The following is a 23,385-nucleotide window of genomic DNA, read 5'->3' on the forward strand; positions in this document are numbered from 1 at the left end:
CACAACCTCTCTGAGACTCAAATGTTGGAAATTTATCTTGGTGGTGGTATTGTGAGGGTCATAACTTGGTAATCATGAAGCATGTGTGAGAAATGTTGGCTCTCACTAGTAGCAGAGGTTGAACAAAGTATTCTCTTGAGTCAGAAATGAAGGTCTATTGGGTTGTAGGCAAACTTAGGAGACATCCTGACGACAGTTGCAACCATTAGTCCCTAAGTCTTTGCTTGCCAAGTCAATCTTTCCCAGACAAGTGCCTCTCCCTTCTTCCCCCACATCAAATCGGTCACCAAATCCTAAGATTTGACCTCTTTCCTATTTTCACTGCTGAAACCCTAGCCTGGAAATTTCTAACCTGGATAATGACGATCATCTCTCTGTGACCATTCTCTTCCCCCTTCAATCTATCCTATCTAATACCATAGGATTCTATGTTCTAAAACATAGTTCTTAACACATGCCCCTTACAAACACTGAGTGGCTCCCCATTGCCCAGAGGATAAAACCCAAACTCACTGGACTGGCATTTAAAACCCCACACAATCTGGACCCAACTGACCTCTCCAACTTGAAACCCTCAATATACCCAACACAAAGTCTTCTTTCTTGGATCAAAATGAGTCTCTTCTCTATTCTCTTCCTTGTTGTTACTTAATACAGGAACCAAGTACAGAACAGAGCAACAAACAGTCACCTAGCTATTTACATAAATTCCAACACTCATAGATGAAGGTGATATTACTGAGTATTGAAATAAGTTCGGAACGAGCAGATTACTTTTGGTCCCAACAAATTAATTATGGTGGTGATTGGGTATGTGTGTGTGTGTGTGTGTCAGAGAGATCGAAAGAGAGAGAGAGAAGAGAGGGGAGAGAGGGAGGGAAGAGAGAGAGGGAAGGAGAAGGAGGGAGAGGAAGGGAGAGGGAGAGAGAGAAAGAGAGGAAGAGAGAGATAATGAGGGAGAAAGAGACCTGGAGAGAGAAGAAAGGGAGGGAGAGGGAAGGAAAGAAAGAGAGAGGGGGAAGGAGAGAAAGAAAAAGAGGAGGAGAGAGAGAATATATATATAATCTTCTCTTATACTACCATGGTTGGGAGGTTTCCATTTACATTCTGATAAACCATAATTTGAAGACCTATCAAAACAACAGCTCACAAATATGTGGACTCATTTGGGAACTAGCCCATCCTGGTGCTTTCTGTCTCTACTTTGTTCCCTTAGCTCCCCAGTTCTTTGTCAGAAAATGGTCATAGAATATTCATCAATTATGTCAATATCATCTGAAGCTCTTGGTCTCCAATCTCCCTATTTGCTTCTTTCAGTTGCCCTCACAATGCTTCTCTCTATTGGTTATAAATACATGGGGAGTCCAGAATACAATGAGAATGTCCCAGAGTCCCAATAGCAAGGGATATTAGAGTTAGAGAGGCCCTTCAAACATAAAACATTAGAGTTAGAAGGTACCTTAGAAATCCACCCTATCATCTTGTAGAGGTGGAAACAGAGGTTGAGAAGGGGGCAACCTACCTAAGGTTGCCTCTATAATTAATGGGAAAACCAGGACTTGAGCACAGATGGTCTGATTTCAAGTTTGGTGCGCTTACTACCACATCATGTCTCTCCAGTAAACCAAGTCTTCACATCCTGCACCCTGGGTTATCCTGGGTTGTATCAGACCTTTCACATACATTTGACCTTGTTCGTTATTTCTATGCTCTACCTACACGTTTGAAAAGGCTCTTCCATTTCTCAACTATCCTTGCCAATGATTTTGTCATGTTTATTGATATTCTTTGCTTTTTAGATCATTGTCAATTCCTAAATCCTAACAATCTCTGGGAACCTCTCTTTTAACCAAGAAAAATAGGTATACAATATAAACTCACATAGTGTGTCTGACACTATATATAGCATTTCTAACCTAGACTCCAGCACCTCCCTACTGAAAGGAGGTGTTTAATCATTGGCCCTCTGGAAATACCTAAGATCTGATGCTCATTGTAATCATAATGTATGCTGTTGCCCTAGTTTTGCTTTCTTTGCTCTGCATCAGTTCAGACAAATCTCATGTTTCTCTGAATTCCTTATATTCTTCATTTCTTATAGCACAATAACATTCTATTGTATTCACATTACATGACTTATTCAACCATTCCCCCAATTGATGGGTTATCACTTTGTTTCTAGTTCTTTGCCACTATGTAACGTGCTGCCATAAATATCTTGGTATATGTGGGACCTTTCTTTTTTTCTTTGACCTTCTTGGGGGGGGGGGATATGCCTAGTAGTGAAAGCACTAGAGCAAAGGCTATCAAGGTGTAATGGTTGGACAGTTTGGAAAGCTGTCTACTTGATCTGTTTCTGTCTTGATAATTCTGCCTGTATACTTTGAAGTTCAGGGTGCTGACCTTTTTCCCCTTAAAGAGGTAAAGGATATATGTTTGACTGATTAAAGTAAGCTTGTTAACCCATTTTGAGTTGCTTTCCTTTATCAAAGCAGATCCAAGAACCTGTATGGGCAGCCACCCTGAGGACGCTTGGGGTGCTTGCCGCTACAAAATGGCGTCACGAACAGGATCTGCAGAGTAAAAGGAAAGTATGGGGACTGGGATAATTGTTTGTTTCCCAGTTGTGGTAGCTGTGACTCTGTGGAGCCGTGGAGCAGGAGAGAAGAATGGCCTGCATGCAGACTTCGCTGAGCTGAGAGCAGGAATGGTGAGCTGCCTGCATCGGGACCTGGGCAGAAGCCAGGAGCAGCTGCCACCTGCGGAAGGAGAAGGAGCCCAGGAGTTCGGAATTCAGCCACAGGAAAAGATAAGAACTGAGCAGCAAAGCAGGGGCACTGAGTGTGTTTCCTGGCTGCATCCCACAGTTTGGGACCCAGGGGGAGGATGGACTTGTGACTATGGTGGGTGGGATGAAGTGCCTTGGACCCCTAAGGACCCCACCTTGTTGGTTTTGTTGCCCAGCCCCCTCTCTGTGCTTGGAGGCAGAGGCTGGAGCTGTGTGAGGGGAAGGACACCGCCCCCCCCAGAACTTTATTTGAACTCTTGTTTTGAACTGAAGTGATAATGCTATGTACTTTGTGTTTGTTTAAGGCCCAGTGGCCACTTTGGTAACTTCTGTATCTTGAAAATGTGACCTAAGAGATGTTTAATGCTAATTCAAAAGTAAATTGTCTATGCTATGGGCATGAAAGATCTTGGGGCCGAATGTAATGGAAATGCAAATTTAAAGATCTTCCATGCCCCTAGGCTAAAGTGCACCTGGAGCCTGGGGTGGGAGGCTTGTTTTTCAGTAGATACTTCTTGATTGGCCAGTGGGTCCAGAAGGTTGTTACATTCTCTGAGCCAGGAGAAGGCTATATAAGCCCTTATGTGTAGCTTTGTTTTGGGGGCTCACTTTGAGAAGTGTTCTGTGATTTGATCTGGATTCTGGGAAGCCATTGTCCAGAGCCCCCTCCCCTTTGAAAAACCCAGATGTTGATTGGTTATGGATGTAATGGTTGGACAGTTCGAAATCTGTCCACTTGATCTGTTTCTGTCTTGATAATTCTGCCTGTATACTTTGAAGTTCAGGGTGCTGACCTTTTTCCCCTGAACGAGGTAAACGATATATGTTTGACTGATTAAAGTAAGCTTGTTAACCCATTTTGAGTTGCTTTCCTTTATAAAAGCAGATCCAAGAACCTGTATGGGCAGCAAACCCTGAGGACGTGCTTGGGGTGCTTGCCGCTACACAAGGGTTTAGTGATTTTTCTTAAATGATTCCAAATTATCCTTTTTTTTCTTTTTTATATTTTTTTTTTTGAAAGGGGGAAGGCAGGGCAGTTGGGGTTAAGTGACTTGCCCAAGGTCACATGGCTAGTAAGTGCTAAGTGTTTGAGGCCAAATTTGAACTCAGGTCCTCCTGACTCCAGGGCTGGTGCTCTATTCACTGCGCCACCTAGCTGCCCCATCCTCTTTTTTGTATATGAAAACTGAACTATTATATACGATTTTTGTTTTAAAGTGTACATTAAATTTAACACAGTAGTAACAAAATTGCCTTGCTTGTCTTCTTCTGAACTTCCTTTTATTTTCTTCTTCATATTTCCCAATTCTTTTCTCCAAAACAATTGGATCAATTCACAGTACACCACCAGCCTATCAGTGCATGTCTTCCCATAGCACCTCTAATACTACTTGCATTTTTCTAATTTGATGGGTGTAAGGCAAAACCTCAATTATTTTAATTTACGTGTCTTTCATTATTCTTTATCTGCAGGCTTTTTTTTCATGTGGCTGCTGATAGTTTATATTTCTTCTTTTCAAAACTGTTCTCCTTTGACCTCTTATCTGTTGTATCCACTCATTCGTGAGTGATCATAATGAGACCCTAAGTGACCCAAGAAGAATAATTTCCTCTGGCTAAGTAAAAGCCTCATTCGCAGCCCTTCCCAAGCCATTGTTATGTGATTTGTGCCAGGCAAGGAGGGAGGAACCATCACTCCAACCACATGGCTCCTTTTTACTAGCTATTGTAGAAAGAGGCCCCAGTTTGAAGTCCCAAAACCTGGGCTGCAATCCCTGATCTGTGGCACTTTACCACCACCACCCCAAGCCTCATTTCCTCACAGGTTTAGTGTGCAAAAAGCACTCTGGGCAATCTGTTAACAGACCCAAAGGACTTGTCAGAAGAAGCATATCCCAGATAAAATTGGATTATAGAATCCAAGGATTTAGGGATAAGGAGAGTCTCTTGTTCAACTACTTCATTTTTCCAGAGAAGGAAACTGAGGCCCAGAGACGAAAAAGTAACTTGTCTACAGTCACATGGACCTAGAACCCAGGTCTACTGACCTCTTTAGTATTATAAACACCCCTCGCCATTAGACTAGAGTAGCATGTAGCCTAATAACAAGTCAGTTACTATAAGAGGATCTCACCCATGATGGGGAGAAGGAAGAACGACACATACCTTGGTGAGGCCAATTTGTTCCTTACGGAAATTTTCCAGCGGTTTGATCAACAGATCACTAGCATTTTGTACCTACAGGAAAAGGAAGCATACTTTAGTTTAATGATCAAATTAGAGCTTGGAGGCCTTTCTATAACCTTGCATTTAGAATTCCTGAGTCCCAAAGAGTCACCAAGGCCTAGCTAATTAAGAGTTTTAGAGTCCAATAGAATGTCAGAGCCAGAAGAGACCTTATTGAAGATGAAAGTGACCTTACTACAGGGGTGACAAACTCAAAGAGAAATGGGAACCACCAATCTGTACAAAAGAATCCCCAGGAGCCACTATTTGACTTCGAATTAAAATGTGAAGCTATCTGTTTTACAGTATTTTTATTAACTTTGGTAAATGTTCCCCAATTCCATTTTAATCTGGTTTGGCTACACTCCAGAGTGTCAGGAACATGTGGTTGACACTTCTGCCTTACCTTGTAGACTATCTAAGTCGGGGCATGAAAAGTCTTTGATTGCCTCATTGGAAAGATGGAGAGGGAAAAAACTTCAACTATCTTGAGATAATAGGGACTTGTCCAAGGTCAACACAGTATTTGAATGGCAGGCCCAGGGCTGGAACTTGACTCTTCCGACTTCCAGGCCGGTGTTCTTTCCACTCTGTGACAATTTCTAAGTAACTTCATAAATCAGACTCTGCAAACCAAATGCTTTGAAAAGCGATACAAGAGCAGGGTAATTTATTGGCTCCTCCTGATTTTATTAGTACTCTGCTCTGAGGCTTCAAAACCATAAATATACTGGGTCATATCCAGCAGCAGAAATGGAGAGGCCCAAAAGGGGGAGAGATGAGGCACAGGGCAAGCGGGGAGATGGGGTCTGAGGAACACATGGGAATGCAGCTTGGGGCTTGCTGACCCCATAATTAAGCAAATCATTTTCCAGGCTATATGGGATTGAACAGGCCCATGGTCTGGGCTCCCAGTGTAAATCATTTCCACCCTGGGTGATGCACCACAAAAACAGAACCACATTTGTTTCAACATTTCCCCTGAGATTGGATTCTGCCATTACAGCATCTCCCAGGCCTTCTCCTTAGCTTAGAACATATTCTGTCCTTCTAGGAAGCAAGAGCTCTGGGCATTGAAATGACTGAGCTTGGGGACGGCTAGGTGGGACAATGAGTAAAGCTCTGGCCCCGGAGTCAGGAGGACCCAAGTTCGGTTCCGGCCTCAGACACTTAACACCCACACACAAAAACTAGTCATGTGACCTTGGGCAAGTTACTTAACCCCGATTGCCCTCCAAAAGGCAAAAAAAAAAAAGAAATGATTGAGCTCTGTAGAGCCACAGTATGAATATTACAGTTCTCCCTTCCACATCGAGACTTTCCCCACAGCAGTTTTGACATATCATGAGTTTTTAAGAAATTAAAATGGGAGTTTTTAGAAGCCAGAGACAACACCGAGAAGACCAACAGAAATCACAGAAAAAGTTTAGAAACTTTGAAATGCAAAAAAAACATAGGCCTAGTGTTGTATTATATCAACATATTTTGTCTTTTAATACCATGATAATTCAGATTTCTTCTCTGGTACAAAGGGAGGGTCAAAAAAATTGATGCAGTACACACTAAATAGGGTATCTCACCCTACAGAGAGTAAGGGGGAAGGGGATGAGAGAGGGGATGATGGGAGGGTAGGTTGAGGGGGGAGGGTAGTTAGAAGTACACACTTCTGAAAAGGGACAGGGTCAAAGTAGAGAATAGAAAAAGTGGGGGGGCGGGATAGGATGGGGGGAAATACAGTCAGTCTTTCACAATATATCCACTATGGACATGTTTTGCATAGCTACATATAACAACCTATATTGAATTGCTTATCTTCCCAGTAAAGGTGGATGACAAGGGAGGAAGGGAAAGAATCTGGAATTCAAAGTTTCAAAATCAAATGTTTAAATACATATATTATTATTATTATTTTACATCCAACTGGGAAATAAGATATATAGGCACTGGGGTATGGAGATCCATCTTGCCCTAGTGGAGAGTCAGAGGGGGGATGGGGGAAGATATAGGAGAGAGCAGATTGGGGGAGGGGATATACAGTGGGATCACTATTTTGGGGTGGTGGGTAGGGGAAAGATGGGGAGAAAATTTGTAGTTCAAAATCTGGCGGAAATGAATGATGTAAACTAAAAATAAACAAAAAATTTATTTTTAAAAAATTTGATGCATATTCTCCAGATAAGGGGGTTATGCCTCTAACCCTCATGATATGGAAGGGGTAACTTTATAACAACCAAGACTAACTAAAACTATCACCCTCCATCCTCACGGCACAGAAGGAACAAGGGAAATACTTGACTAGTCCCTTCTCCGTCCCACTATGCCCAGCTTCCTCAGCAGTGGGCTACCATCACAGACCTGGAAGACGTGGAAGGGAAAGAATTGGGGGTGGGAGCTAAGAGCGCCAGAAGCCCATTTTTAAAAGATTTCTCTTGTAAAGAACCCTTTTCTCACATGAGTTATAAAGAAAGAGTCCCTGTCCTCAGGGAGCTTATACTCTACCAAAGGGAAACACCATTAATCAATCAATAAGCATTTAATAAACATCAACAGTATACAAAGCAAAAGGGAATACAAAAATGAAAGGAAATAGCACCCTGCCCTCAAACAGCTTACTGCAGAAGTTCTTAATTTTTTCTTGTGTCCTGGATCCTTCTGGCCACAGTCTAGTGAAGCCCATGGAGTCCTTCTCAGAATCAAGTTTTTTAAATGCATAAAATAAAATATATTTCAAAGGTGTCCAAAGAAAGCCAATTCTATTGAAATACAGTTATGAAAATATTTGTAAAACACCAGGTTAAGAACCAGAGTGGAAATAATATGAATCAATCAGTCAAGAAGCATTTATTAAGTACCTACTACATGCCAGACATTTTGTTGGGCCATGAGAATACAAAAAAACAAAATGAAAAACTTTCTGCCTTCAAGGAGCTATATTTTGTAAGGGGAGATGACCAGTAGGTAAAGCAATTATCTGTCTAGTAGAGTTTCTGAGGTAATCTCTAAGTAATTTCTTAAGAGGTATTGGGGGCGGCTAGGTGGCACAGTGAATAAAGCACTGGCCCTGGAATCAGGAGGACCTGAGTTCAAATCTGGCCTCAGACACTTAACACAAAACTAGCCATGTGACCTTGGACAAGTCACTTAACCCTAACTGCCCTCCAAAAAGCAAAAAAAAAAAAAAAGAGGTATTGGGCTCCATGTTCTCGAGATGGAGGAGGGAACAAGCATTTATTAAATACCTACCATGTATCAAGCACTACACTAAGCACCTACAAATATCATCTCGTATCCTCACAATGCCCTGGAGAAGTAGGTGCTATTGTTATCCCCATTTTACAGTTGAGGAAACTGAGGCAATAAGAGATTAAGTGACTTGCCCAAGGTCACACAGCTAGTAAGTGTCTGAGGCAGGATTTAAACTCAGGTCTACCTGACTTGGGGCCCTTTTCTGTACTTCTAGCTGCCTCATCAGAGGTCTTGAAACAAAGGCTGGATAAGTTATGGAACCAGAGGAAATTCAGGAGAAAGTGAAGGCCAACGGGGGCCTTGTGTTACCCACTGTACTCATCTCCAGACTCAGAAAGTGTCCTTGAGGTATGGCAGCATTTCCAGGCACGACAACTGGCTCCAGATGAACAAGACACAGTCTCTACCCTAGTGTAGTTTACGGTAGACTATGGAAGGCCAGAGATAGTCAAATAAGTAGGAAGCACACGGAATGTGAGAAGTGTATAGTGTATAGAAGAAACAGGGTTCAGAGGAGGAGCAATCATTGCTGGGGCAGGGAGATGAGGGAAGCCTTCCTGGAAGAGTTGGGTCCTTCAGGATAATCCTCTGAATCTGGATTCTTTCACTGCTCCCCGTCTAGACATGCACCAAAGGACATTCTGACGCTCCACTATATCTGTCCCTCTGGAACTCAGAAACGAGAGAAAAGAGAAAAAGAACTCTTTTGGAGGGCCATGTTCCTCTCCTTCAACATTACCCTTCAAGCCCTGAAATGTAGAACCATGGCCTCTAAGGAGCACTTGTCTTGAAGCCTGAGGTTCTGGGTTTGAGTCCTGCCTTGGTTGTCTACTCCCCCTGTGACCCCAGCTGTCAGGTGAGAGGGCTGGACTACATCAGAGGTGGCAAACTTTCAGCCCAGCCCTGCCTAAACCAGAATCAAATGTCACTGGGGAGTGTTTAACAAAATTAATTAATTTAAAATGTTGGGGTTTGTTTGTTTTTATTCAGTCTTGTCCAACTCTTGGTGACCTTGTGGACAATTTCTTGGCAAAGATATACTGGAGTGGTTTGTCATTTCTTTTTTGAGTTGTGTCTCCATTTTACAGATGAGGAACTAAGGCAAACAGAGATTATATGACCTGCCCAGGGTCATGCAGCTAGTAAGTGTCTAAGGCCATATTTGAACTCAGATCTTCCCAATTCTGGGCCCAGAGCTCTATCCACTGAGTCATCTGCCTGCCCCACAACATGGACAATGTCAATGTGGGGTTTTCTAAGTCAGAATGCCACTGGCAGGGATCCCTTGTTATATGAGTTTGCCATCACTGACCTTGATGATCCTTCATGGTTCCTTCCACCTCTACATCTAACAATCCCACTACTCCAGCCAATTTATCACCTCCTCATTCTTTCATCTAGACTGCCAGCTCCTTAAAGGCATGGACTGTTTTCATTTCTCTCCTGCATCCCTAGCAAAAGGCAGCTGAAATAACACAACAGCATACAGCCGACCTAGAAATCCCATTTCTCTCCCGGATGTGTCTCAGTGCCCCCAGACAACAGTCTACGACTGTAAATGGTTGAGTGGGTGCCAATCTAAATTGTTGAAGGGAGTTTTCACACTGGGATTTCTCTGCACCAATGAAATCCTATGCCACAATCAAGAAACAAACAGAGCGCCTAGCAGAGTGTCTGGCGCTATGGATGGACTGAATAAATACTTGCCACTTAAATGTCTAATCACTTCTCCCTGATCATGGTCTCCATAATCCCTCCCATAGGAGCCTGGGGAATTCTATTCCTTAACATTTCCATCTATCTAATAGACCAGGTTTCTCACCAAATGCAATTCAATTAAAGAAGAAACTCAGAAAAATGCATTGCTAGGGACAGAGAAAGCCACTCAAGTCAACAAGATGGCTTCTTTCTTTGGAGCATGGAGACAAGGTAAGGGCTCCTGAGCAAGGAGTTGGGGTGAGTGGTAGAGCCACCGTGGAGGAACATGGGCCCTATTCCAAAGGGCCAGCACTTCACAACCAATCCTAAAAGAAAGACCTGAGAAGCACTTGCAATTTGACAAGGGAGACATCAGTTTTAAGTGTGTTCAGTGGTTTTCCAGTCATGCCCAACTCCTTGTGATCCCATTTGGGGTTTTCTCAACGAAGATACTAGAGTAGTTTGCCACTTCCTTCTCCAGGTCATCTGACAGATGAGGAAACTGAGGCAGAATGAAGTAACTTGCCCAGGGTCACACAGCTAGCAAGTGTTTGGGACCAGATTTGAATTAGGGAAGCGTCCTGACACCAAGATAAGCGCCAGATCCACTGTGTAAGTGCTAGCTAATGGCAGCATGAAGTTAGAATGCATCCTATGAGGTCAGCCTGGGTGCTTGTACCCATCCAGAAAACACCAAAGAAAGCCGCCCAGAAGAGAGGGCTTGTGAAGGAATTGTTCTGTAAGACTTAAGGGGTCAGAGAAACATGAGTGATAGCTGCCATCACCCTGGGATAAAGGTTCTCAGTCAGAGGAAGCTATGAAGACTGTCTGCTAAGGTGCAATGGAGGTGAAAGCTGTATCAATGGAGGTACTGATGAAATCTCAAACCTTTGAAGAGTATTCAAAGTACTGTTGCTGTTGTTATTAATGAAAACATCCAAGATGGGGCTGCCACCCAGTCCAGGCTCCCACAGCCTCAGGGTCGTCACTGGAGCAGCCTTCTTCCTTACCTGTCCTACTGCCTATTCAAGTTGATTCTTCTTCTGCAATATCCTGAGCATCTATCTCTTCCTCTCTCTGTCCAATGCCACCACCCTCATATGGGCCTCGATGCCAACTCTCTGAATTACTACAATTGACGAAAAAGTCCTCCTGCCTCTATTCTCTTTCCCCTCCAATCCATCAGTCACACCACTACCACATTAATTTATGCACAGATACATCAACTCTCTAGTCAAAAACCTTCCATGCCTCCCAGTTGTCCTAAAGTTCATGGATCCCAAGTTAATAACCCTTGCCCTAAACTACATATTTCCTCCAACCTCAATTCCAGTACATGACACAAAGTTGTGTTGATAAGGATATAGGTGGGGCATTTTTAAGCATTTATTATGTGCCAGGCATTGTACCAAGGTTTGTACACAGGAGGAACATGATAATGATCAGCTGAATGGGACTAAACCTCACCATTGGGAGGTTCTCCCAAAGTTTCTCCTACTGTAATTTCTGGTCCCTCCTGGCACTGGCTGGACCTTTTCTGAAAATTTGCACCTCATCCCTATGCCCTGCCTTTTTCTGCTCCACCAAGGCCTCTGCTAGAAAAGACAAAGACTGTTTGATACCTCTAGTTCATCCGGGATGGGGCCCAGAAGGCCAGGAAATGGGTAAAGTGTAATCAGGCAGGGAGTTCCTGGCAGGTCGTGAAAGACCTCTGCTGAGACTCCCCTCCACTCACATCATTCCTGGATGCAAGTGGGAAGTGGGGAGCCAACATGTGAGTGAAGCGTCCTGGAGACAAAAGGGGATAGCATAATTAAAGACAGAAGAAAGTGACTCACGCGGGTGGCCAGCGGCCAGGGAGAGGGGTGGGAAAAGCAGCTTCTCAAAAGACGGATACTCTTTCAATATTGTAGATCTTTTTCTTAGGCAAAGAAAAGAGATAATGAAATAGCAGGGTGGCCAAGTACAGCCGGACTTTAGAGTGCTGTCTGAATGGACTGGAGGGGACTGGGGGGGGGGGACAGCTCTGAGGATGATGTTGGCATCATCCCACAAACTCTTCAGAAAGCAGAGAACATCACAGGGCTGCTGATTGGCTGGTGGGCTGTCTCCCAGGCTCTTGCTCCATCTCTCTTGCCCCTTGTGATCTCTGGGAGGAAAGCTCTCTTCCCACGGGGAATTTCCCAAAGGCAAGAGAGCTGGGCAGCCACCTCTGCAACTCTACCTGGGGTAGAGGTGAAATCCCAGTGATGTCCAGAGGAGGTGCCAATCTAGACCATGCCCTGAGATCTGCTCTCTGCCAGAGACACTAGACCATTGGGTAAACTGACCCAACAACATTTAATAGGGACAAATATCAAGGTCTACATTTGGGTTTCAAAATTCAGCTGCACAGGTTCTAGACACATGAGATATGGCTAGGGAAAAGTTTGCCTGAAAAAAGAAGATCTATGGACGCTAGTGGACGGCAACCTCAAAATAAGTAAATATGACATGGCAGCCCCCAAAGCCAACTGATTCTTAGGCTTCAATATGAGCCTCAAATGGAGATAAATGGCCCATTTCCAATCCCTCCCCATTATTCCTAGGTGTACCTTCTAAGGTCAGACAGAGTATGTCTGATCCTTCTTCCATATGGTATACCTTCAGAAATTAATTATAACAACTATGGAGTTTGACACTGGACAGCAGAGGAGAAAATGAAACTTCTCCTTCTTTAGAGAGATGGAGGTCTATGGGTGGGGAATACTGCAAACACCATCAGGCATGAGCCATGTGTGGCCTCAAGGTCCCAGGTTCCCCACCCCAGGGCTAGATAGTCATTCATTGGCTAAGTTGTAGAGGAGATTTGGGAGGAGAACAGCAGCTATGGATCAGACAAAATGGCCACTGAGGTCCCTTCCAATATCAAGATTCTGTGACATTCTGTTGGACAGAATGAATAGAGCACAGCCCAGTAGAGAACGTTAGATTTTTATACAAAGAACGTTGCTTCCTATCTTGGCTCTACCACTCACTACCCATATGACTCTAGGCAAATCATATAACCTCTGTGGGCCTCCTCTATAAAATGAGGGAATTGTACTGGTTGACTCTGAGGTCTCTCCAAGCTCGGTGAATAGAGATAGGGACTAGGCCTGGGATTTCATTGATAAAGGGAACTCCCAGGTAAGCAAGCTCACTTTACCAAAGCTAATTAAAACCTTCTGTGCAAGGAAGACATAGCAATGACAACTTAAAATGAAATGCCCAAGGTCAAATTTGAGGCAACAAGAGTCAAATCTTGATGGGGGTCATTCAGCATAGGCTCCCAACACAAATGAGCTATAGTTAGATATACAGTGTGAAAATTCAAAAGTAATCTTGCTGTTCATCTTTCATTGTCAAAGAGGACCAATGACATCAGGAAGGGGATGTCTTGATTGCAAGTGAATTGGATGTAAAGCAGGGCTGTGCAAAGTCACCAGCCTCACTCTCTCCTCCAGAGTCATTAGGGACCAGTTAGGATGACCGGAGATAGCCCCAGATACAGTGGAGGACCTTGGCCTTTTTGAGCTAAGTTCTTTCCGAGGTCTCGGATTGTCTGAGGCAACACCCATTCAGTGATTAAAGACTAGGTAAGAACTGAGGCAAACAATGGCCTGGTTTGACTTCATGAAAGAATCAATCTGGGAGGGGAAGACTCTCATGGTTTCAGGCCAGAAAAGAAACAGTTGCTATTTACCTAAACAGTCTTAGCATAGGAAAAAAAAATAGGATGATATCTGTTATATTTTTCATCATTCATTTTAGTAGGTATGATTTAATTAGCTGGTTTCCGCCCAAATCCTGCCAATGCTGTTCATTTGAAATTTCAGCAGTTAAATTTGTATTAGATGTTTATTATCTCTCATTTTTAGAGGAAAATAATATCCCTTCATAATGGATAAATACATAACTAATTTGAAGCTAATCCAGTTGGAACAGCTGAAACTAATCCAAACAAAAGAACACAGATGCAGCTTAAAGAATGAAAATACAGAAATAAAAGGAAAGACTTCTGACCTGGAAATTAGAATCTAGGATATTTTGAATTGGGATTCGCAAGTTTTGCTGTTGAGGGGGAACAAAGACCACTGAAGATGAAACCTGATACAACGAAATGGCACCTTGTTTGCAACAAAAGTTCCTGCTGTCTATAGAATTGCACGCTGGATAGGAGCTGACACTACTGACAACTATTGATCAGCAGCAAAGATAATTAGCAAATCATGCACAGAGCAGCCCTGAGTGGCAATTAAGAAACTGTCATGATTCCTCTATCACATTTTTATATTATATCAATAATAATACAGCTAGTATATTAATAATGGTAATAATAGAGGCAGCTAGGAGGCACAGATTGTGGTGCCAGAAAACTGAGCTTGGAGTCAGGAAGACCTGAGTTCAAATGCAGCCTCAGACACTTACTAGCTGTATGACCCTGGATGTGCTTCACCTCTGCCTGCCTCAGTTGCCCCTTCTGTAAAATGGGGATACTAATAGCACCTACCTCCCAGGAGTGCTGTGAAGATCAAATGAGATCATATTTGTAAAGTATTTAGCACAACGCTTGGCACACAGTAAGTTCGAATTCCTTAAAAGTCAAAAGGAGCGATGTCCACATATGTGGCCAAAGAACTTCATGATCAGTTGAGGATCTAGAATCTTCCTCTTACATTGCAAATGGATGATGTAAAGATGCTGATTTGATTCTATATGTGCAATATGGTATCGAAACTGACACTAGGAAAGATGTGTCATTGTACCAACCCAAAAGTGGTGACACCACATTGAGAGAAATTTTCTATATAAATATAATATATAATAAATATAATAAAATAAAATAAATATCAAAATATAATATAATGTGAGAGAATTGTGTTAGACTCTTCACTGATGGAACTGCATCGAGGTCAGGCCAAAGCATAACTTAAAAATGAGCCCCCCCTCCGCGCAATCTTCCCAAGCAATTTGAACATACTACACACTTTGCAACCAATAACTTCCATCAAAAAGTAGCACTAAAGAGCCACACACAGGTTTCCAAGTTTTTGCAAGAGTTTTAAGCAACTTTGTAGAAAAGGGTCCATTAAGAGGAAAGGTCTGGGGCAGAGTCAAGATGGCAGAGTAGAAGCAGGACCTCCGAGTGGCTCTGGCTTCCACCTTCCCCAATCCATGTAAAAAGGGGACTCTGAACAAACTTTGGAGCTGCAGAACCCACAAAATGACACAAAGAAGCTAACCTCCTGCTGAGGACAGCCCAGCAGGCCGGCAGGAATCAGCCAGCCTAGCACTCTTGGAACTGAGCCCAGGCCCGCATGAGCCAGAGGTTTTAGCCCCAGGGTGGACCTGACCAGTCCCCAGATGGAGGGACTCCAGATCAGCAGCAGCTGTGGCCATTTCCAGATTTATCAACACATAGATGCGAAGGACAAAGTGAGAGGTCAGTGCAGTCTGGACTTTGGGACCCAATAAGTGGGAGTGCGTGGCTTTTGCCCCCGGGGCGAGAAGTCGCTAAGACGCCAGGCACAGCCAGCCAGTGCCACGTGGCAGCTTCAGCTCCTGGCCTGCAGAGTGTAGGGGGACCAAGCACCAGTCTGATGGGTATCGCTCTCGCTTTAACCTGCTTGGATCTGGATTGCAGTCTAGGGTCGAGGTCCTGGGGTGTGTGTCCAGCTTGCCAGAGCATGTGGAAGCCTCAGAGAGGGCACCCATCTAATACCTCCAGCAGCTGAGAAAACCCCAGCGTTTGGGACGAAAGCTCCCCTGTCTGGTGGCAGAGTCCTACTGTGGCAAAAAGCCCAGGGGTCAAGTGACTGAGCGGCGACATGACCAGGCAAAGGAAACAAAGCAGACAGAAGATTCCAACATTACACTCCTATTTTGGGGACAAAAAGGAGCAAAGAATGGAACAGGAGGAAGACAGTGAAGTCAGAACTCCTGCACCAAAAGCTTCCAAGGAAAATATGAGATGGTTACAGGCCATAGAGGACCTTAAGAAGCAGATAAGAGAAGTGGAAGAAAAATTGGGAAGAGAAATGAGAATGATGCAAGAAAATTACGAAATGAGAGTCAACAGCCTGACTGAGGAAAATTACACCTTAAAAAACAGACTAACTCAATTGGCAAAAGAGGCTCAAAAAGGCAATGAGGAAAAGAATGCCTTAAAAAGCCGAATTTGCCAGATGGAAAAAGAATCTCAAAAGCTCAATGAGGAGAATCATTCCTTCAGAATTAGATTGGAGCATATGGAAGCTAATGACTTTATGAGAAATCAAGATGCTGTTAAACAGATCCAAACAAATGAAAGAATAGAATGCAATGTGAAATATCTCATGGGAAAAACCACTGAGCTGGAAAATAGATCCAGGAGAGATCATTTAAAAATGACTGGACTACTTGAAAGCCATGATCAAAGTAAGAACCTAGAAATCATCCTCCAGGAAGTTCTCAAAGAAAACTGCCCTGATGTTTTAGAACCAGAGGGCAAAACAGAGGTTGAAAGAATACACAGATCACCTCCTGAAAAAAATCCCAAAAATAAAACTCCTAGGAATATTATAGCCAGGTTCTGGAATTCCAAGATTAAGGAGAGAATATTACAAGCAGCCAGGAAGAAACAATTTGAATATTGTGGAAACACAATCAGAATAACCCAGGATCTGGAAACTTCTACACTGAGGGATCAAAGGGCTTGGAATATGATATTCCGGAGGTCAAAGGAGCTGGGATTAAAATCAAGAGTCACCTACCCAGCAAAACTGAGTATCATGTTTCAGGGGAAAATATGGTCATTGAGTGGAATAGAGGACTTTGAAGCATTCTTGATGAAAAAACCAGAGTTGAATAGAAAATTTGACATTCGGATACAAGAAGCAAGAGAAGCATGAGAAAGTAGCTAGGGAAAATAAATCATAAGGAACTTATCAAAGTTGAACTATTAATATTCCTACATGGAAAAACAATCATTGTAACTTATGAAACTTTTCTCAGTATGAAAATAGTTGAAGGGAATAGAAATATATATGTCTATATATGAGGGTATATGGGCATATAAACACATATGTGAATGTGTGTGTATATATGTTTACAGGTATACATAGATAGAGGGCACAGGACCAATTTAATAGGAAGAGATGATACTTAAAAGGTTAAATTAAAAGGTGAGAGAGGAATATAATGAATGGGGATGGGGAGAGACAGAATGGGGTAAACTATCTCATATAGAAGAGGCAAGGGAAAATGGTTACAATGGAGGGGAAGAACAGGAAGGCAAAAGGGAATGGGTCAACCTTATTCCCATTGTATTTGGCTTGAAGAGGGAATGACATACACACTAAATAGGGTATCCCACCCTCCAGGAGAGTATGGGGGGAAGGGGATGAGGGGGGGGAATGATGGAAGGGAGGGCAGGAAATGTATCTGGAATTCAAAATTTTAAAATCAAATGTTTAAAATTATATATGTGTATATATATATGTATATATATACACATATATATTATTATGAATACTATCTTACACGTAATTGGGAAAGAAGATATACAGGCACTGGGGCACAGAGATCCACCACGCCCTACTGGAAAAGTGTACGGGGGTATGGGGGAGGGGATAGCCAGTGGGACTGCTATTCTGCGGTAATGGGATAGGGAAAAAATGGGGAGAAAATTTGTAAATCAAAATCTGGTGGAATTTAATGATGTAAATCAGAAGTTAATAAGCAATTTGAAAAAAAAATTTTTAAAAAGTAAAGGTCTTTGAAAAGCTTGCACGGAGGTACAGCAACAGGGCACTGGTGTTTAATATGCTAATTTTCTCAGGCCAAAGCACTTGGAAGAATGTTGGGGCTGAAAGAAGAAATAACCATCTTTCTTGGTGGTAGTAATAAAGATGAAGCAAATGCATCTTATAATCAAAAGTCCCTCCTAAAACTTGTACATTTTATGGCTATTCTGGAAAGACTGAGTACTCAGATAAATCCCTTTGAGGGCCTCAAATCTATACTCTGATCCAGAAAGATGGAATGATGGCATTTATGAACATGTTATAGCTATGGGTAAAGTACTGACCAAATGACTGTTGATATTTTCCAAATTTAAAAAAATATTTGCCCTGCATATAACAGAACAAAATAAAGACCAATTTATTCACTTGACCAATGTGGACAAACATAGTTTCATTTTATTTTAAAGATCTAGATATTTCTAAATACAAATAGCTAGGGAACTCATTTGCGGTGGACAAGTATAATAGAATTGGTCTCACTCTTCCTAACTTCTTCTTACTATAGATGGCACCACCATCCTCCCAGTCCCCCAGGCTCCCAACCCAGGTGCTATCTTCAACTCTTTACTCATCCCATAGATCCAATGAGTTAACAACTCCTTTCCTTTCTACCTTCATAATATCTCTCATCAACACCTCCTCTCCGCTGAAACAATCACCACCTCATCAGTGCATGCAGGAATTAGTCCAATAGCTTACTAGTTGGTCCACCTGCCTCAGATCTCTTACCACTCCAACCCATCTTCCATTCAGATTGATCTTCCTAAAGTATAGGTCTCACCAGGTTACCCCTTCCCCTAATTCAATAAACTTATAAATAACAACTTTTAAAACTTATAAACTCCTTCTTACCTCCAAGATAAAATATAAAAACCTCTCTTTGATGTTCAAAGCCCCTCATAGCCTGTTCCCCTCCTACCTTTCCATATTTCCTACACCTTACTCACGCCTACATGAACTCCTTGATGTAGTGACACTAGTCTCCTTGACACTATTCCTCAAACACAATACTCCATCTCCTCCTCCTGGGCATTTTCCCTCGCTGTCTCCCATGCCTGGAATTTTCTCCCTCCTCATCTCTGCCCCCTGACTTCCTTTGACTCCCAGCTAAAAGTCCACCTTCTCTAAGAGTCTCTCCCAGTTTTTCTCAAGGTCATGTTTTTCCTTCTGTAGATCAAATACAACTCATCCTGTTCATATATAGGTGTTTACATGTCATCACGCCCACCACGCTGCATTCTCCTTGAAAGCAGGGACTATCTTTGTCTTTCTTTGTATCCCCAGTGCTAAGCACAGTGCCTGGCACAGAAGAGGTGCCTAATAAATTCTTGTCTACTTGATTTATTCCATCTTAACAAGAAGTAAATAGACTTGTCTGGGAAGACCACATAGAAATGTGCACTGGAACCTGAAAATTGTATCATCTTTTGGCTATAAGGGAACAAATGGCTTTCTCTTTTATCAAACTGTGATAGTAATGGCAATTAAAGATTCCCCTGTATTGGCTTGGTTTTCAAACTGATTGTGTTAAAACCCAGAGCTTGTTAATCCCACCTGTGGGATGGGCTTGTTGATGTGGAAAGAAAGTCCTGAACTGGGAGGAGCTGGTGAGGTAGATTTGGAGAGACACTAGAGAGAGGCGGAAGATCTTTTTGGAAGCAGCACCTCGTGGAGAGAGAGAGACTAAGAGAATTGCTGGTGGCCGCTTTGAATTGCCCTGGACTTTTGAGACCTGCCCCCTGAGCTGCCAAGGACTGAGGAGACATGGCTGTTTTGCTGGTACTTTGTCTGTTTTGATGTTGTTTTGCCAGATTTGTCCACTGGTGAAAGACAGTCCTTTTGTTGAAGAAGTCCTGGAACCTGGCTGTTGGTTAAGAAGCCCTGAGATTGTCCTGCAGACAGAGAGTGAATACTGTCCACTGGTGAGGGACAGTGCTGTTGTTGCAGGGGTCTGGAGACTGTCCTGCAGACAGAGTGAATACTGTCCACTGGTGAAGGACAGTGCTGTTGTTGCAGGGGTCTGGGAGCCTTTCTGTTGGTTCAGAAGCCCTGAAGAAGGATTTTCTTGTTGTATGTTTACAGAAATCCTGGGAGAGGGCTTTGCTAATGTGTTCAGGGGTTCTAGGACTGTTCTACAGACAGAGGATAAATTCATGAAGGGACTGGCAATGTATCTTGTGGCCTTGCTAAGCCTTGTCTCCCGAGGAACTAAGATTGCTGAGAACTTGCCTTGTGTCAAGATGAAGAAAAGACCTCCATTTGGGTATTAAGTGCTGTGTTTAAACTTGATGTAACTCTGGGGTAGATTCAATGGTGATCCAAGGGTGGGGAACTTTTGACCTTATGTTTGGAAACTAATCTCCATTTGAGAAGAGGGGCTTTGTGGTGGACTTAATTAAGGTATAGCCTAGGGGTGGAGAAGTATTTAGAACAGGGACTTTGTAATTGATTGAATGATTGGAAGGTCCTGGGGTGGGGTAGTACTTGGAGATTATTTAATCACACTTAGTAAATGCTGTATTTTGAATGATGTCATGTTTTGATCTTCTCTGTTCTTGGTTTGTCACTGAATAAAATAGAGAGCACCTATGCTGGTATTTTGAACCTGGGAAGTTGCCTTTCCTTGGCATTACATTACACAAACAAAGCCATATAAATTTTAAGACAAATTTTACAACTGTTCACAACATCTTCTTAGTATAAGATGGATTTTCAGATATATATATATATATATATTCTATTATAAATAGAAATAGAGATTTCAATAGTTGCTGAAATGGAATTACAAGTATCAATGTTAACCATACATGATGTTTTGAGAGACTGAGCTGAAAAAAAAACAAGCTCACTCATCATCCCTTTGATGATATTATGGCTAAAACTTTTATGTTTTTGATTGGGGATTTTTTGGTCTTTTTGGAGGGGGGAAAGCAGGGCAATTGGGGTTAAGTAACTTGCCCAAGGTCACACAGCTAGTAAGTGTTAAGTGTCTAAGGCTGGATTTGAACTCAGGTCCTCCTGACTCCAGGACCAGTGCTCTATCCACTGCAGCGCCACTTAGCTGTCCCTAGCTAATACTTTTATAAGCTACAAATATAACCATTTGAAAGGGATTTTATCAATAAATTAACATGTGTGTGATATTATTTTTCGTGTTTCATGCTTGTGTGATAAAGTCAAAATTATTATAAATTCTTAATTTTGTTTAAATGAAAGATGAGCAAAGAAAATTATTTGTATAGATTAATGAAGAGTGTGGAAAGGCAGTGATTTTGGGGGGGGTAATAAAACAGAGTCATCATTACATGAAGTTTGGGAACCACTGGACTAGGTCATTTCTAAGGCCCCTCCCAGGACTAAATTCTACACCAGTCAAACCAGGCTATGAGCAGAAGTCCTGGGACTTTAAAGTCAGAGCCTTGCCTAAGTCACCGTAATTTGTGTTACGATTACTTGTTGATGGTGTTACCAGGTTTATAATTTTTTTTAATTTATCAGTTAATATTTTTTAAACCATCAATGTGTTCAACATTGTTATTCTAGCCTAATTTCATCTCTTCTGAAGTCCTTTCTAGCTGCAGTAAACAGAGACAGGATTTCCATACTAATTCACAGCCGCTTTGATGGCAGACTCCCATGATGGGCACTTGAGATTCTGCAAACAAGTCCATTATTCAAGTATCTTGATTGTTACAAAGGAAACCACAGTTCCAGGCCTCCCCTGGCTCAGCAGAAATACTAAGAAACAGCAACTCACATAGAAAAGGACCACCTGGGAAGTAACTCACCCCACCCCCAAATTTCCTCTTGGAGGCAGCTCACATGCTTGCCTGCCAATGAGCCCTTCAGAGGCTTAATGGTGCACACCTACCATCATCATCCTCTCATTTTCAACTTCGTTGAGGAGCTCAGCAAATTCCTTAAAAGATTCCGCTATAAGAAAAAAACAGAAAAGGAGGCTAATTAGTTGCTGATACTTGACAAGATCCCAGAATGAACTTCGCTTAGACCAACCACAGACCAAGCCAGCCAAGGACACCCATAAGTATTGTGTTCAGCCAGACCATCTCCAAAATCAGGGAAAAACGATTATTGAGCCCTATGCTAGGGAAACAGCAGAGCCAAAGACCAGCTTACATTGTGAAGTCCTTTTAAAGCTATTCTCTCAACCCTCAGGCCCAGCCTGTGAAGTATGTACTGTCAGCAGTGTTAAACTCATTATGGTATGTAGTGACTGGACCATTGATTTCACTGGCCTGGAAACTCTTCTCCCAAGGCGGACCAGTGTCTGATCTGTAACTTCCAGAGAAGTCTGGGAATGGCAATGAAGGGCTAAGTGACTTATTCAACATGACACAGCTAGGCTGAGCCTGAACCCAGGTCCTCGTGGCTTTGGGGCTTGCTCCTTAGCCAATAAGAACAATAATTATTATTATAATAGCTAGCATGTAGATAGCATCTTAAGGTTTGCAAAGGAAAGCTCTCTCTCTCCATATATATATATATATATATGTATGTATGTATGTATATACACACACAGATACACATATATATTATATATATAATATATACACATATATAATATGAAAGTTACTTTTGTTAAATAACCACTCTAAGAAGGAAATGCTATTATTATCACCAGTTTTACAGGTAAGGAAGAGGTTGAGTGACTTTCTGGAGTTACACAGATAGTATGTGTCTGCAGAAGGATTTGAACTCAGATCTTTTTTTCTAATACTGAAATATAGTCATGAAAATATATTTTATTGTGTTTATTTAATATTTTCCCCAATTACATGCAAAACCAGTTTTTAACATTTGTTTCTGAAAACTTTTGAGTTTCAAATTCTTTCCCTCCCTCCTTCCCCTCCCCCTCACTGAGAAACTAATTTGACATGTGCAGTCATACAAAACATATTTCCACATGAGTCATGTTGTGAAAGAAAACACACACCAAAAAAAAGAGAAAAGAGAAAGTTTAAAAATTAGTATGCTTTGATCTACATTCAGACTCTATTACTTCTCTCTCTGGATATGGATAGCATTTTTCATCATAAGTCCTTCAGAATTGTCTTGGATCCTTGTATTGCTGAGAATAGTTCAGTCATTCACAGTTGATCATTGTACAATGTTGCTGTTACTGCGTACAATGTTCTCCTGGTTCTGCTCATTTCACTTTTGCATCAGTTCATACAAGTCTTCCCCAGTTTTCTGAAACCATCGCCCTTCATCATTTTTACAGCAAAATAGTATCCCTTCACATTCATATACTATTACCTGTTCAGTCACTCCCCAATAGGTGGACATTCCTCTTTTCTTTTTCTCTTTTGTGTTTTCCCTGAGTTTTTGCTACTTTCTGAATTCAAGAAATAATTTCTTCCAAACTTCCCCACTAGGAGCAGGAAAGAGACATCCCTACTACAGAAGTCCTGAGGACAAGGGAAATGTCCATAAAACCTCAGAGAAACGACTATAAATTGCTTCTTTTGCCCTAAGCAACAAGGAATAGGATCAACACAAGACAAGAACAGTTATTTTGTTCAACAAGTGAGTTCAAGCTACTAAAGGGAGATCACTCAAGGTTGCAAATTTGTCTTAAAGAAAATCTCAATGTTGAGAAAG

General features: G+C 42.1%; 1 protein-coding gene across 2 annotated transcripts in view; it reads right to left on the reverse strand.

The window, feature by feature from the left end:
* The window catches only part of OPHN1 (oligophrenin 1), a 278,254-nt gene that overhangs the window by 126,669 nt on the left and 128,200 nt on the right, over nt 1-23,385 (reverse strand). For both annotated transcript variants that reach the window (XM_069100409.1, XM_069100408.1), the window contains exons 3-4: nt 21,635-21,696; nt 4,955-5,026 (exon numbers count right to left, since the gene is read on the reverse strand). In XM_069100409.1, the coding sequence (XP_068956510.1) occupies nt 4,955-5,026; nt 21,635-21,696 (134 nt within the window). The remainder of the gene's footprint in view (nt 1-4,954; nt 5,027-21,634; nt 21,697-23,385) is intronic.

Source organism: Petaurus breviceps, unplaced genomic scaffold, assembly GCF_028583685.1.
Source record: "Petaurus breviceps papuanus isolate PSGF00001 unplaced genomic scaffold, PetGlider_PUasm1.0 400, whole genome shotgun sequence".
Classification (NCBI taxonomy): Eukaryota; Metazoa; Chordata; class Mammalia; order Diprotodontia; family Petauridae; genus Petaurus; species Petaurus breviceps.